Source organism: Mobula birostris, chromosome 7 (genome assembly GCF_030028105.1).
Source record: "Mobula birostris isolate sMobBir1 chromosome 7, sMobBir1.hap1, whole genome shotgun sequence".
In the NCBI taxonomy this organism is placed as follows: Eukaryota; Metazoa; Chordata; class Chondrichthyes; order Myliobatiformes; family Myliobatidae; genus Mobula; species Mobula birostris.
The window spans coordinates 112,746,904-112,762,934 of NC_092376.1; the positions used below are offsets into that span (position 1 = coordinate 112,746,904).

Genomic DNA, 16,031 nt, shown 5'->3' on the forward strand with positions numbered 1-16,031 from the left:
GTATTTATACCCCCATCATCCATCCCTCCTGAAGGGTCGTATTACTGGGAATACCTAAGGCTCACACAAGCTCTCAGCTAGCAAAGAACACTAAGGCTGTGAAGTGTGTAGTTCAACATACACAGACAGCACTGTCACCTAACTACAGTGTAATTTTGATACTACACAAGGAAAAGTTTAAAATGAACAAGAAAATTTTGTTGGAAGACAATTCAGTTGCAAACTCAAATGGACAATGAGTACTTGCTGCTCAGAACTGCTTTTCTTCACCGACCAGAATCGACTTAAAGAAGGGTTTAAACAAGGGTTAAAGTGTGCATTTTTGCATCAGCAGAACAAGCAGGTTCACCCCCAGCTTTACCTTCCGGAGATGCTGCTTTCATGGTCTTCAGTTACTGGACCCTGCAGCACGGGGCTGGACTCCAGATTATCACTTTTCCTTTCATCGCTGTCCTTCAGGCTGAGGGATTTGGAAGAGGTGGAATCATTGGCATCTGTGTCATTTCCATCTGCTAAAGATAGAAGAGGACAAATATTCCTCATTAAAACTGATTTACAATTGACAACAGATATCAGCGTCCATGGATTCTATTCTCTCTCTCTTTGAAGTCTTAAGCCCAATTTACACTTGTGTGTCAAATGTACGCCGTAGGTACCGCATACCCTACACCGTAGGGTGACATGCACCTCCCCAAATATGTAACTCACGCGTCGTGGTGACGCAGACCGCAACAACTGTGATTGGTCCGCTTGGTAGCGTCACATTTCCTCCTACGCATTTCCGGTTGCTGTTCTCCGCCATGTCTGTACACTGATGCGAAATAAGTGGTTGGAAACGATGAACCAAATCGTCAAATCTACCTGCCGACATCTGAAAATATTTGAAATGCATTTCCTCGTCCATGTCTGTCACGAAGAAACTCAACACAGAGGCATAGAAACTCCACCGTCAACTAGCATTTTGGCGGTGAATTGCAGGGCGACGCAGACACAACTAGACATGCTCGCTACGGCGTAGGACTACACAAAAGTGCGAATCAGGCCTACGGTGTAGGCTATGGTGTTGCCCGTACGCCCAAGTGTAAATCAGCCTTAAGACATAGTCCCTCACATTTCCCTACACTGAAGTCCATTTGCCACTGTCTCATACGAGGTGGTGCTGTGATAGCGGTGGTGGGAAGGAGTACAGTTAGATCGTGATGGATATCAACTATACACTATCATCAATGTAAGAGAAGTCATAGCTTCAAAAAATATTAAAATCAAAAAAGAACTGCAGATGCTGGAAATCTGAAGTAAAAGAGGAAAAGGCAGAGAAACATCGGGTCAGGTAGAATCTGCTGAAAAGAGAAACTGTCAACATTTCAGGTCTGCAAACCTTCTAATCTGTCGAAGAGGGGGAAAGGTTAGTTTTCAGTAGGAGATAAGATTAGAGTGGTATATGTAGAACAAAGTTATCAGCATATTAATCAAAGTCTATGTAATGAGAGGTTGAAATAACTTAATGGGGACATTAAGCTTCTATGACTGTGTATGGGAAGTCAAGATGATATAGATAGATATAACATTACTATTTACACTACGAACATTGCTCTTATCGAAGACATTGCTGTGAGTTAACAGTTGAACCTTCAGCCACAGATAACCGAGCTTGTATGTTGCTGTTATCTGAGTTGATTAAGTAAATACTCAGGATTAACACCTCAGTACCTCTAGGACTGTAATCCGAAGCTTGCTTCCGTCTCCGCCTCAGGACAACCTCCAGCTCATTCTCTGTCTTGTTGTGACCCGCATCTGGAAACCCTCGACTTGGGCTTTTCTTCATCGAGTCCTGTCGGCAGACACCACAGCAGTATGCACTAAGCATTATTCAGGATAACCTCAATGTACCTAGTTCATTATTGCAAGGCTTAAGCTTGCAAATTTATGTTTAGGTAGAAATATATGAATATAGTATATAAAATCATTTGTAGCAGAGACAAAGATATTGCTGCTTATGAGTTTTATAAGAGAAAAACCTCATGTTGCGATATGACTCAATGCAGGAGTTTGTGCTACCCCTATGGTGGAACAGCTATTCTGAGTGGCAACATTATTCCATTATTGGTAATTCTATTATCATCAAATCTGCTGACGATTTTGTGGCATGTGAACCAAAACTGAACTGAAGCACATTCATTTGCCGTTTGATTATTTTCCATTCCTTGAATTTCTGGCAAAAAATACCCTGTTTTGATTGGGAGAAATAAGCTGTTGTTTATTTCATCAGTTTAACTTCCTGTTCTCCTTCAATGGAGTAAGTTAATATGGTTAGCTGTAGAGTCGTTAGTTTGCCATGGACTCAGGCATGCGCCTTGCATTAGACTCAACTCAATGGCAGATGAAGAGTTATCCATGGAGATAAAGTTTGTCCCAAGTGTCCAAGCAAAAGGGGGCGGGCAGTCTAATATCAAGTGACTGTCTTGGTTGCTTTTTTTTGTGATTGCAACACTCTTTTGGACATCGATTCACTGATTTAGCTCTGAGGCCTTGGTCGTAGCAAGGACTAGGCCTCAAGCTGCAGTCTACCTGTTTACAGCCGCCAGGAGAGTGGTGCTGAAGCCGGTGTGTTCCTCTGGGGGGGGGGGGTGTCCAGGCTGGAGTCAGTGCTGCCCCACCCCCCACCCAGTATTCACTCAGCAGAAGATAAGCTGTATTGTGGTCTACGGCATTCACGGACTCAGGACCTCAAGCCAAGATATCACTTATTTACAACTGCCAGGGGAGAGTCATTGAAGTCGGTGTGCTCCACTGGGCGACGTGGCACGGCGTCCAGGCTGGATTCAGTGCTGCCCCCTACTGCTCGCTCAGCAGAAGACAATCTGTATTGTGGTCGACTGCAGATTTCTGCGGCATTCATGGATTCAGGGTCTGGACTTTTTTTTATGTGGCTGTATTTTACTGATATCTTACATGTACTTCCTATCTTCTATGTGCTATGCGTGCTTTGTGCTGTGTGTGACTGTTGGTACTGTGTTTTGCACCTTGACCTCAGAGTAACGCTGTCTCGTTTGACTGTATTCATAGGTATACGTGTATGGTTAAATGATAATTAAAGTTGACTTGAAAAATCCAAACTGATAAAGCTTGTGCTATGACTGGAACAGGTATTTGGCTTTCACATGTTCTATAAACGACACAACAGTTTGAGGCCTTTACATGATGAGAGTTCCTTCCGGACTGCTCACAACGTGCATCACATGTGCTACAGATTACTAAGACTGCCAAAAGCTGTCCCAGAAAGGAACAGATAATACTGATGAACCTATGTGGAAGAATGTAGTCCTAGAAATTCTATCATGTAACATCATGTTTTCACGTGTCATATGATCAAAGTTCTAACATCTAAATGCAAAAAAAGGTATATTTAATATGCAAAGTAATCTTTGAGAAATTATAGTCCAGAATTCTGTCTAGGAATCAAGCAGAGCTAGAAGCTACTGAGCCCATTCAGTGACACTGATCAGTGTGCAGCACAATTAACTTCATTTTCATAAATGTAATTTTACTGTTAGTGACCAGCAGAGACCTAGAACTCCAAAGGGGGCCTTAATTGGAGGGGTGAGGCCTGATCCAGGATCACTTAAAGAAGTCCATCCCCACCTAGACAAAGATTCTCAGGACAGCCAGAGCAAAGGCACCATCGGGCAAATTGTCCCCTGTGAACAAGTGAATCAATCACTTCGGTGGAGGTTCCTGAACACACAGTCGCCGTTCTGGGTGAATACTCCCAATGGCATGACGCCCCATCAGAGGGACTGGGCCCCTTGTCTGCCCCCTGGCCCTCCCTCATCCACAGCTATTCAAGTGCAAAACTGTGCCTGAATAACAGATCTGGTTAATATGTGTCTCCTATGCTGGGAGATCCACAACCATGGTCATACCTCATACATGTTTCTTTAATCAAAAATTGCAAGAATAAACCATGTATTGCCTTTTCATTGCCACATTCACAGACAATGTGTTTGGTGTTGAACTACATTGTTTAAAACCAACAGCACATTTGTCACTCATGTGCTCCCCTGGGGTGGTACTACTACAATAATCGAGGGTCTTTCTCATCCCTCCCTGTCCAGAGGTGGAGGTACCCTATACTGTGGTCCTTCTCCCACCGAACCCTTGTGGTGGCTGCACCGAGCTTCAGTGCATTCCTTGGCACACACTCCTGTAGCCAGCGGGCAGCATTCCTTTACAGACAGCTCAATGCGCAGGCAGAACAAGTTTCGGGCAGCCCAAAGGGTGTCTTCCATTGAGTTGATGGTCATCCAGCAGCACTTCATGGGAAGAGCCCGTAGGTCAGAGAGTCCTCTGCCTCGTAGCTGCTCAGGATAAAACAGGACACAGGCCTTGAATCTTTCTCCACACCCTCTTCACAAATGCACAGCCCTCCAAGAGGTGAGCGACTGTCTTGTCCCCACTGCAGTCCACTCTGGGGCAGTGCACAGTGGGAGTGTTGTTCTGGGCATGCAGGAAGCACGTGATTGGGAGGACCCCTCTCGCTGCCAGCCAAGGAAGACCTTGGTGCCTGTTGGTGAGATCTGGTGATGGTCTGGACAGTCTGCTCATGGAACCATCCCTCTAGATCCATTGAGTCCTTCTCCAGCAATCCCCAATTTAATCCTAGCCTAATCACCGGACGCTTTACAATGACCAATTAACCTGCCAATCGGTAGGTCTTTGGACTGTGGGAGGAAACCAGAGCACCCGGAGGAAACCCACGTGTTCACAGGGAGAACGCACAAACTCCTTATAGACAGTAGCAGGAATTGAACCCGGGTCTTCTGTACTGTAAAGCGCTGTGCTAACCACTACACTGCTGAGCCACCCTAATGCTGGGCCTCAGGGGATTTCCTGTTATTGAAGGTCTCCTGCTGAAAGTAATACAGAGAATTTGTAACTATCTAACTCAAAGCAGCGCTGGAGGGTCTAGATCATCAGCTTCATTGTGTGACTAAGCAGGGGTGATTACCTGCAGGCTGACTCATACAGACACCCTGGTTTATATGACAATGAAAAATTGTGAGTTGTTTCATTTACTATTTCTATCTTTTTATTATAATACAAACACATGTCATTGATTTAATTTTACTATACAGTGCATGTTTATTATGGTAGGAAGTAGGGTTTTGCTTCAGTAAGGAAAGGGAGTATATCATCTTGGTAAACTGCCTCACAGTTCTTGCTTTGGGCTGCAAGTTTGTTAGAAGGTCATGGGAACCCTGTCAAACAAAGAATTGGGTGCACAACATTTTCCACCGGACTACGGAGGGTGAATAGGACCAACCCAGCAGCTAAAATTTAGGTATTATTCATACTGACTGATTAGGCTGTTCTGAACTTCATTCTGAATGTAAAGGCAGTTATGACATTAGGGAATTCCACGATACCAGAAAAGTCATTGCTCTGCAGTGGGAAATTGTGTTGGCTTTGTGCCAAGCATTCCTGTCTTGAAATTCTCCTGTGTACAAGGCCAAAAATGTCTTACACAACTGACCGTGTGCACTTCGAGGACACAGAAGGTTTCCTGTATTCATTCAGAGACAGTGACCAGAGATCCTGAGGAACTAATGGACTAATTCCTGCAGGCTGTTGGTCTTTGGCGCAGTGGCGGCGGGTAGGGTAGTCAAGGGGTGGCTGAGGCCAGTAGGATCGTGTGCTGGGATGGGTAGGAGCTGGCAAGAAGAGGAGTGGGTTTGAGATCATCAGATGTATGATTGGTGGGACTGGGAGCCGGGATGATTCAGTGGAGTTGGGGGTGTAGGGTGGCTTATTGCTCAGTGCAGTAGCACACTAAACTTTGAGTATGATGGGGTTTCAGTCCCTGCCTCTGTCAGCGTTGTGGGGCAAGGAAAATCGGGCTGAGCTATCAAATGCTCGTAAATCCCGAGAAGTTGGATTTCACACTTTTTTTTGGTAACACCTACACTGTAGATGCTACCTATGGTGGGGGAGGACACAACCTCAGAATCGAGGGACATTTTTTTTGGAATGGAGATGACGAGGAATGTCTTTGGTGTGAGAGTGGTGAATCTGGGGAGTTCGTTGCCACAGGCGGCTGTGGAGGTCAGGTCATTGAGGAACATCCCCCCAGACATACAGGATTGACCTCTGGAAAGAAGCAGAAGCCAGAACCCCACCAAACAATACAGTGCAAGACCCCACAGGAATGTTACCAAACGGGGCACTGCTTGACAGATGGAAGGGGTGCACTCTCAACAGAGCGAGAGTGGGAGTTTGTAGGACGGGAGACAATATGTGAAGTGGGATTTAAAGACCAAAGAATCCTGAGAGTGCGGCGAAAGGGTGCAGAACATTGAACATGTTCTGCGCAACTGCCCACTCTCACCTGATTTAACTGACACTGACCTGCTCAACATCAACAAACAACACTAGAGTGGCTGGCTGTCTGGTGTGACAAGCTATGATGATGACTGGATGTATTTAAGGCAGAGGTTGATAGGTTATTGATTGGTCGGGGCATGAGAGGGAAAATGGATCAGCTGTGATGCAGCAGACTTGATGGGCCGAATGGCCTAACTGGCCTATGAACTAGTGGGTCCAAAGAGCCTGCTCCCAATGTGTATGACTCTGAATGAGTGGGGACCTTACCAATCCTCTTTGTGACAACTGTGGTACAGTGGCAGGAAAGGCTGTGACACAAGCACCTCTGTGACACCGTGTTGTGGACTGATCATGGGGCCAGCGATTGCTGCGTGCAGGTTGTAACGAGTTTTAACAAAAAGGCTATGAACTGGGAAAGGAGCAGTTTACTCAACACTGAAAGCTGAGGCTGGCAGGTGCTGTGTGTAAAATGCTACATTGCAACACTTAAACTAACACCTGAAAATCCAGTGATGGTGCAGACTTTCAATAAAGGAAGAACAAAGGACGATGAAGAGAATGTGCGTTTCAAGAGCTGTGACACCTTTAGGCATGCGACCACCACTAGGAAGATGTCAGTCATACTTACGGAGTGACTGGGCTAATTCCACGATGGATGCAACTTCACCCAGAAATGATCACTGGCGTGACCTAACCTGGGTATAACTGCTTTTGCAATCAAGAGAAAATCTGCAGATGCTGGAAATCCAAACAACACCCATTTTGTGAAATGAGTTCCTCCAGCATTTTGTTTGCATGACTGCTTTTGTGTGGGATTTGAAAAAGCAGGCTGAAATGGATCCTATTTCTAAACTTTGGTGTCCACTTGAAATATGCAGACAACACTTCAACTGAATCCATTCTTATTACCACAGAGTTTTATTCTATCAAAATAAAATGCTTGAGAAAAACAACAGGTCAGGCAGCATCTGTAGAGGGAAACAGACAGTCGATATTTCAAGTTGAGGAAAGTGTGCTACTTTTACTTTTATTAAAATGGTTAAATCTGTGCCGGCAAAGAAAGGGTTAAAACAGTTTGCTACTTTACCAAGATCCCCTTCAGCTCATCCATGGCGCTCTCCTGCGTCTTCTCATCCACTGGCGGTGGCTGTCAGGATCAAAACAAACACACAGCAGGAATGAATAATAGTCTGGCAGCAAAGCTGCATCCCCTCAGCCACACAGCGTGCAGTGTCTGCCCCAGCCTCAGCAGCATCCCCTGGCCAGGCTAATACCTCTCTGCATCACAGCACAGCTGCCTCCCATCTGCCACCTCGGCTTAAGTAACCTCCTTCCAGCCTTACTCTTTATCTAGGCACCGTGCTTCAGAGGGTTACACCAGACGTTTCAGCTTCCTATTGAAACTATCTGCAGTTCAACAGGCATTGCTTAATCTAGGAACAGAAATGAGGAACGTTGCAAGCCATTTCTCATCTTGTCTGGGGCTTACTGCCTATAGTTACTAACTGTAATTTGTCACTTGGAATCTAGAAATGTTTCAATTAGAATGCTCGCTTCAGTCCATTTGATTTCTCTACTTCTTTTCGATAATCCATCCAGACCTACCACCATTCAAATAAATTATGCTTACATGAAATACTTAGAGGAAAGATCTAATATTACTTTGCAGTGCATGCTGTTCTAATAGTGTTGAACATTTAACTCTTACTCAGGCCAACATTGTATTAAACCCTGTACAATGTTCAGAAGCACATATCCACTCTTTTGCCTTCTCTCCATTTGTACCCAGCAGAACCAAGATGGGCACTGAATCAGAAGGACTGTGAAAGCTGGGAACTGCACTCTTTATTGGTTCTATGCATGGTGTCAGAGTTTTACCTTGCATGTGGCACTAATTTATGGGTCAGAGTTTCTCCTGCAGCCTTAGCCCATGGGGTGTAACAATGGTAATATTTACACAGACACACACACACAGTACTGGAGGAACTCAGCAGGTCAGGCAGCATCTATGGTAATACTGGGCCAGATTTTGCTGGTTAGCACCAGGGTTCTAATTGCCAACAATTAGCTGCTTGTATGACAGCAAGTTCCAGATACCCTCACATATGTTCTCTAGTAAGGAATTCCTGGACTTGCAGATGGATTTGACAGTGCAGTATCCTGTTGATTTACATGGGCATTCTGAGATGAGGAGGAAGGTGAGTTTTTCTTTCCCAATTTTTTGGCTTTAGTTAGTTTTAAAATATTTATCTGTTTATAGTTTTTTTTGTTTTAAAATTAACTTTTTTAAAGATTATTGTTCAAATGTTATAAAGTCCCATACTGTCAGAAACATTACAGGACAGATATCAACCCCACATGGTTTTTACAGCTTGCAGGTCTAAAGACCAACTCTCGAAGCTTTGGGCCACTTTTAGAGGCAGGGCCTCTGCTGCTGGAGGTAACTCCAAAAGTGGGACCAAGTCTCATAGACCTTGGTGAGCCTTGGTGATGGTGCATGAGGATCAGCCATGTCTTACTCATCTTTCCTGATGCTCATCTCCATTGTATTTCAAAATAGATCAAAGATACATGACTGATCTGATAGACAACTGAAACCCCTTCCAGAAATCAGAGTTAAAAAATGGTTATGGTGAGGCAAGTAAACACAAGGAATTCTGCAGATGCTGGAAATTCAAGCAACACACATCAAAGTTGCTGGTGAACGCAGCAGGCCAGGCAGCATCTGTAGGAAGAGGCGCAGTCGACGTTTCAGGCCGAGACCCTTCGTCAGGACTAACTGAAGGAAGAGTGAGTAAGGGATTTGGAAGTTGGAGGGGGAGGGGGAGATCCAAAATGATAGGAGAAGACAGGAGGGTGAGGGATGGAGCCAAGAGCTGGACAGGTGATTGGCAAAAGGGATATGAGAGGATCATGGGACAGGAGGCCCAGGGAGAAGGAAAAGGGAGAGGGGGGGAAAAACCCAGAGGATGGACAAGGGGTGATCCTCTCATATCCCTTTTGCCAATCACCTGTCCAGCTCTTGGCTCCATCCCTCCCCCTCCTGTCTTCTTCTATCATTTTGGATCTCCCCCCTCCCCCTCCCACTTTCAAATCTCTTACTAGCTCTTCCTTCAGTTAGTCCTGATGAAGGGCCCCGGCCCGAAACGTCGACTGTACCTCTTCCTAGAGATGCTGCCTGGCCTGCTGCATTCACCAGCAACTTTGATGTGTGTTGTATGGTGAGGCAGGAATGTCTTCAGTATAGGGTTGTTACTTGTTCTGTGTCAGTAAGATACAGCTGGTCTCATCCCAGTGCAATGTCTTCCATTTTAGACACTTCCCCAGCTCCTTTTTGAATGCGACAATCACACCTGCTTTCAGTTGATTCTAGACTTCAACCATTCCTGTGAATAAACTAAGCTTTCTCCTCATGTCTCTTTTGGGACTTTGGCTAATTACTCCATGTGCCCCAGTTCTTGGTACCTCCATTAGCAGCAACAGTCTCCCTCCATCTAATCTGTCAATACCCTTCAGACTTTCTGGCTTTTATTTCCCAACCTTCCATTCTCATGGGAAGGTACCTGGACTACAATTGAAGTACCTTTACATTGTTCAGTTATAGTTTTGCTGTTTGGTTCTCTAAACAGATAGATTTTGCCCTTGATCTGTCCAGGACATTCCTGTTCTCTGGCATCCCAAGATCCTCCAGCATCATTACTGCCATTCCCTACCTTTCCTCCTTCCCCACATTTTATGAACACCCTGGATCTGGGAATATTAACCTATTCCTGCCCTTTTATGGTCAACAGGACTCTGTATAACTCTTTCATAGACCTTCTTATCCTCTATCTTAATCTTCTCCTGCCTAAAAATGTCTTAAATCTTGCTCCTTCTCTTTTTTTTGCAATTTCTAATGCTACTTTCTCAAACTCAAACCCTGCTAGACTTGTTTAAAACTCTCTAAACAGCACTGACAACATTTCTGGGAGGTCAACGATCCCAGATCGGTTGACATTCAATCCTTGTGGCCTGCAGAGACCAGCAGAAATGTCATGATAAAAAAATCATCTCCTGTGATTTGGCGAGGTAGGGCTCCATGCTTCAACTCTGCAGTCTCCACTATCCCAGTATTCTGAAACCTTCCCTCCACTCCATCGCTCCAGCCACATTTTTTTTTGTGCTCCCTCTTGCTATTTTTATACTCTATGTGCCTCACGACAATCAAGAAACTGGAAATAACAACCTCTGATGTTCTATCTCTCAATCTGTCTCATATCTTCTTAAAGTCCTCTTGCTGGATCCCACTCATTTTCACCCACATTATTGGTACTATTATGGACCATGTGCTCAGCAGGGGCAGAATTTTCAGAATTCCCCTTCCAGAATTTTCAGCAGTTGCTCAATGATATCCCGGCACATACTATCTTGGAATCAGTTCTGAAAGCACAGACCGCTGTCCTCTGTCCCAACTATAGAATTCCAAACACTATTGACCTTTCTCCTCTTTTCTATAGCTGAGTGATGCCATTACAGCATTCCCCAGTGGAATTCTTCCCACATTAGCACCCGGAAGTGAATACGAGTTGGACTATGCTTTCAGGGTCCTTCTGAGTTGCGGGATCACCATCTCCTTTTACGTGCCACTCATGAAACACACAGCCTTGCAGGTTCACCGTAGTGGCATCAGCTCCTGCCTAAGCTCCAAAACTCCAGAGCTCAAGCTGCTCCCACTGACGACACGTCCTGCATCTGTGGTTGTCCAGGATACAGGAAGCATCCCGGAGTTTACAAGTGATGCTGGATATGAATTCCACAGGTTTGACGGGCTCAGTCGTACCTCTTTCTATTAGATTAAATCAACCAACAGGAAGAATGTCGTCTTCTACTCACTCCAGAAAAAAAATAATAGAACTCTGTACAGCTGTTTCAGAAACCGCTTCTTTACCATGACTAAAACTCTGTTTCCTACACTCAGTCAGAGCTTAGTATGGCTCTGCTCCCCGTGATTTTACCCCATGGTATTCTTTCATGGGCACCACCAATTTATTTTAATCAGACTTCTTTTTTTAACCTGGAATAGGATTACAAAATGTTCACTTATTTTTACAAATCGAATAAAAATCCAGAAAAAAAGGAAAATTCCCCATGTGTACCTTCAAAGAGCCACTGATTGATAAAGTTTAGATTCTTTTTATATTTTTTGACCAAGGCAGTCTAATTTTTGAAAATGTACATTGGAGTTCACATAGCCACGAAAACCCCAGCAAAGCAAGGGTGATTTGAAAGGCTATATTCCCTGAACTAATCCATATGAAGAGCAGAGCATCCATAAGACAGCAGCATGCCAAGCAGCTCATGGCTCTTTGACATTGATTGACAGCTGAGCCCAAGCTACCATGTGAAATATCCGCACATTTGAAGCATGGAGCCCTACCTCAACACGTCATAGGAGATCGTGTCTTTAATTTTATCATGATATTTCTGCTTGTCTCCCGCCTCCTTTATTAACGGATCAGGACCCAAGTGATCCTTGTGAGTTTGATACTCCAACCAGATAGCAGTGCATTTTATTTTCAGAATATTGACTTTAACACTGCTGCAGATAGTTCAGAGCATACCCAGACTCTCAAGTGTGGAGATAAAGGATCAGCCATGTCTGCAGTTATGCTCAGGAATAAATCTGTATAGTTGATCGTAAGTAAGGAGGACAAAGCAGTTTACGGACCCCGCAGCTAGCCATTTCTGAAGAAGGGAGAGGGTCATCACATAATGGTAAAAAAGGACTCTAAGTTTAAAATTATCCTCAGATACATTAAACTTAAATCTGAGCCAAAAAGGCTTCTCCACTGTTACAAGTGGTTAAAAACACTGGATGCCAATGAGCTAAACAGTTTAGAGTTTCCATTACCAGGTTACCTCTACTAGTTAGAGGTGAGAATGGTAAACTGTAATCCTCTTGTTGGAATCGCCTACCAGCACGCTGTTGTTTCTGTTCTAACACAAATAAAAACCTATAATGTGACTAGTCAGGCCAATGGAATTATAGTCCATGAATTAACATCTTTAAGGTGGGAGAGCTATTAGGAAAAAAAGAAACTCATCTACAGACCAGAAGAAGAATCCCACAGAGAAATCACCTGGCATCACCCCTGTCTGACTCCTGAAATAATGAAGGACCACAGTCTTCTGGATCAGAGCCAGGTCTGTACCAGGTAAAGAGTGCCCTGGAGTAATAATTCCCTGAGCTACCAATACCTAAATCATCTCAATATTCCCATTCCTCATTTTGGAGAACGTCACAAAATTCTTCCCCATTCCAAATCAATCCCTTCACATGGAAAACAAAATAAAACAAATTATTACATTGAGAGGTCATCAACAAGGCATGAACTCTTTCTTTCTCTGTCCACTGACACAGCTTGACCTGCTGAATACTTCCAGCACTTGCAGTTTATATTTTGTCTTTACAGCATTTGAGTTTTTTTGTTTTTTCTAACATTTAGGAGATGTTGGACAAAGGAATTCAGTTCTCCAGCCACATCCCATTCCCGTGTGGTAAGGGCACTGCTGCCTTATTAGGCATTCCTGCTAGCTTTACACGTGCACAGACAGAGTAGCTGGATAGGGTTTCAGGAGAATTGAATCCATAATGAAACTCCTCGCACCATTTTTACAAGTGCCTGACTTTAACCCCAGATCAATGTTAGCATTCATTTCTAGAGGACAAGAACATCAAAGCATTGTAATGCTAAGGCTTCATGATGCATTGGTCAGAGAACAATTTTTGGGTTCCATATCAAGAAAGCATGTGCTAGCATTGGAGAGGGTCCAGAGGAGGCTCACGGGTATGATCCTGGGAATGAAGGGGTTAACATATGAGGAGTGTTTGGTGGCTCTGGGCCTGTACTCACTGGAGTTCGAAGAAATAGTTGCGGGGGGACAGATTTCATTGAAACATGCCAAACATTGTAAGGCATGGACAGAGTGGACGTGGAGAGAATGCTTCCAATAGTGGGAGAGTCTGGGACTGGAGGGTACAGTCATCTTTTTAGAACAGAGGTGAAGAGGAATTTCTATAGCCAGAGAGTGGAAAATCTGTGGACTCCATTGCCACAGGCGGCTGTGGAGGGCAAGTCACTGGGTATATTTAAAGCAGATTAAGTTCTTGATTAGTAAGGGCATTAAAGGTTACAGGGAGAAGTCAGGAAAATAGAGTTGTGAGGAAAAACAGATCAGCCATGATTGAATGTTGTGACAGACTTGATGGGCTGAATGAAATGAAATGAAATATTTTTATTGTCATTGCATAGTACAATTTGTCATGCACCAATACAGCGAAAATGAGTTTGCAACTCTCGTACTCAATGCTATAAAACATCATACTCAATGCTATAAAACAACAAATAAAGTAAATAAACAATAAATAAAATCAAGTAACCAGCCAGTACAAGCAATGTCCAGCAGCACAGAAGCACAACTCAGATGCATGACGGCCGTAAAACCAGTATTAACGTAGCAATATAACAAATTTATGGATGATGCTTGATCGATTGGTTCACAGCAATTATAGCTCTGGGGAAAATGACCTGATTTGCTGCTGTGTCTTATGGTCTTGTTTATTATAGCTTCAGAAAGTATATTTGGAAATGAAGTTCAGACCTTTTCCTTTATATATGACTTTAGTTGTTTACTTAAAACAAAGCCCAAATCTTTGGATCCTCAAATCACACTGTAAGCAGAATTTCTCAATATTTTTAAGGCAGAGTTAGATAGATTCTTGATATGGAAAGGGTTTGATTAGTAGGCATGTGGAGTTTATCAGATCACCTGAATCTAACAAATGGTGGAGCAGGCTTTAGGGGACAAATGGCCTTCTTCTAATCGAATGTCGTATGTTTGTGCAGGATGAGCTTCAAGAACATGAGGTTGGGCAGGTTTAGAGACGGGGAGCAGAAGGTGCAGGAGTCCTACCTTGTGGCTAACGTTCCTCTTCAGAATGGAAACCATCAATCAGCCAGCAAGAATGAAGAGGAAAGATACACTGTGAAAAATCTCCCAATGTCTAAAATGAAACAAACTGCCCAGTAATCAAAGCATGTTTTAAAAATAAATCTCAACAACAGGCAAGAAGTAGCCATTTGGCTCAAGCTAACTCAGTTGTCTGCTGAATAGAATTCCTGATGCTAGAAACTAAACAAAATTTGAACATGGGTACAGGAGACTACTCCAAAATTTTTTGTCAGTGGTGATGGAGGAACAGATGGATTAAAGTTAATGATGAGAATGTGTTACACAATAAATTTTACATCCTTTTCATTGTAGCTCGAATTGAAGTAAGCCAAGCACATCAGTGGGCGTGTAGATTGGACGTGAAGCAAAACTTAAATGATCTAAAGGGAATTCAATTGATTGGAGGTTAAGCATTATGTTTCTTTAGTCCTGTGATTTTTATATCTGGTTCAAAACAATTCTTCATGTCTTGAGTTGCCTTGGAGATGAGTGGCCTGAGCTAAGTGCCTGATGGCTCTCTCCTGCTCCCAGCCGTGTTCCCGAAATGAGATGGGAACTGTACTGAAATGAACATTCTGGGAAAATTAGCTAGGGCCACAAGCATAGTGAAAGGACAGGGGCAAAGCCTGATTCCCTGCAGAATACTCGGCTCCTGGATCAATCTCGTTTCCAGATATCTGGTGTTTTTACTCCTGTCTGTCAATAGTGAGAGTGCTCAAGAAATGGCATAATCGGAGCTTTAACATGATGTGTTGGAGTTCGCCAGCTTTGATTTCATTTTTAAAATACTTACTTTTCAGATAGATAAATTTCAAGTTGTTTCAATAACCACATTTAAATGGACTAAAGTTCTACAATGGAGTCAAGTTAACATTTAATATTGCATATGCAACCTAGTTACTGAATTGTCCTTCCCTCTTTTCCACAAGTATTTAGATGTACAAGCTTATGTCACGTGGCCAGCTATCTAGTTTCACAACTAAACTGGAAAAACAACAAGTGCCATATGCACTCAGCAGGTCAGGCAAGATCCGTGAAAGAGAAGTAAAGGTAACATTTCAAGTCAAAGGTCTGGAATCACATGGATTCTGGTGACTTTTGGATCAAAATGTTAACTCTGTTTCTCTTCCCGCTGATCTTTACTAACCTGCTGAATGTTTTCAGCTTTTCCTCTTTTTGTTTCGTATTTCCAAGATCCGCCATTCTTGATTTTCACTGTTGACAATTACAATAGTTTGTCCTGTCAGCGAACACTCTCATATTACTTGCTTATTATCAGGCAGAGTGGCCTACTGGAACCATTCATGAGTACAGTATTCTAACTGAGGATGGTTTGCAGCTAATTTTCTCCCTCATAATGGAAGCTAACATTCAGCCAACAAGAAAGACTTCCCAATGTCTAAAATAAACCAAACTGCCTAGCGATCAAAACATGTTTTAAAAAGATTTGGCCTAATCCGATCTACATTTGGCCCAACCCATCTCATCTAGCAGCTGAACAGAATTCCTGATGGTAGAAACAAAATCGGTGCTCTTACCCCAGTGCCTACAGTTTGACATCTCTAGGATATTACCTGTTCTGAGGGATTCCACCATCTTGTTCCCCAAGGACTACTTTAAATGACAAATATAGTTGCAAAGAATAAGCGAGAGATTCA

At 43.4% G+C, this 16,031-nt stretch overlaps 1 protein-coding gene across 1 annotated transcript in view; it reads right to left on the reverse strand.

Annotated features, from left to right (window-relative positions):
• Window positions 1–16,031, reverse strand: part of shtn3 (shootin 3) — a 147,894-nt gene that overhangs the window by 6,004 nt on the left and 125,859 nt on the right. The window contains exons 13-16 of the mRNA XM_072263611.1: window positions 14,335–14,352; window positions 7,469–7,528; window positions 1,711–1,831; window positions 362–512 (exon numbers count right to left, since the gene is read on the reverse strand). Coding sequence (XP_072119712.1) covers window positions 362–512; window positions 1,711–1,831; window positions 7,469–7,528; window positions 14,335–14,352 — 350 coding nt within the window. The remainder of the gene's footprint in view (window positions 1–361; window positions 513–1,710; window positions 1,832–7,468; window positions 7,529–14,334; window positions 14,353–16,031) is intronic.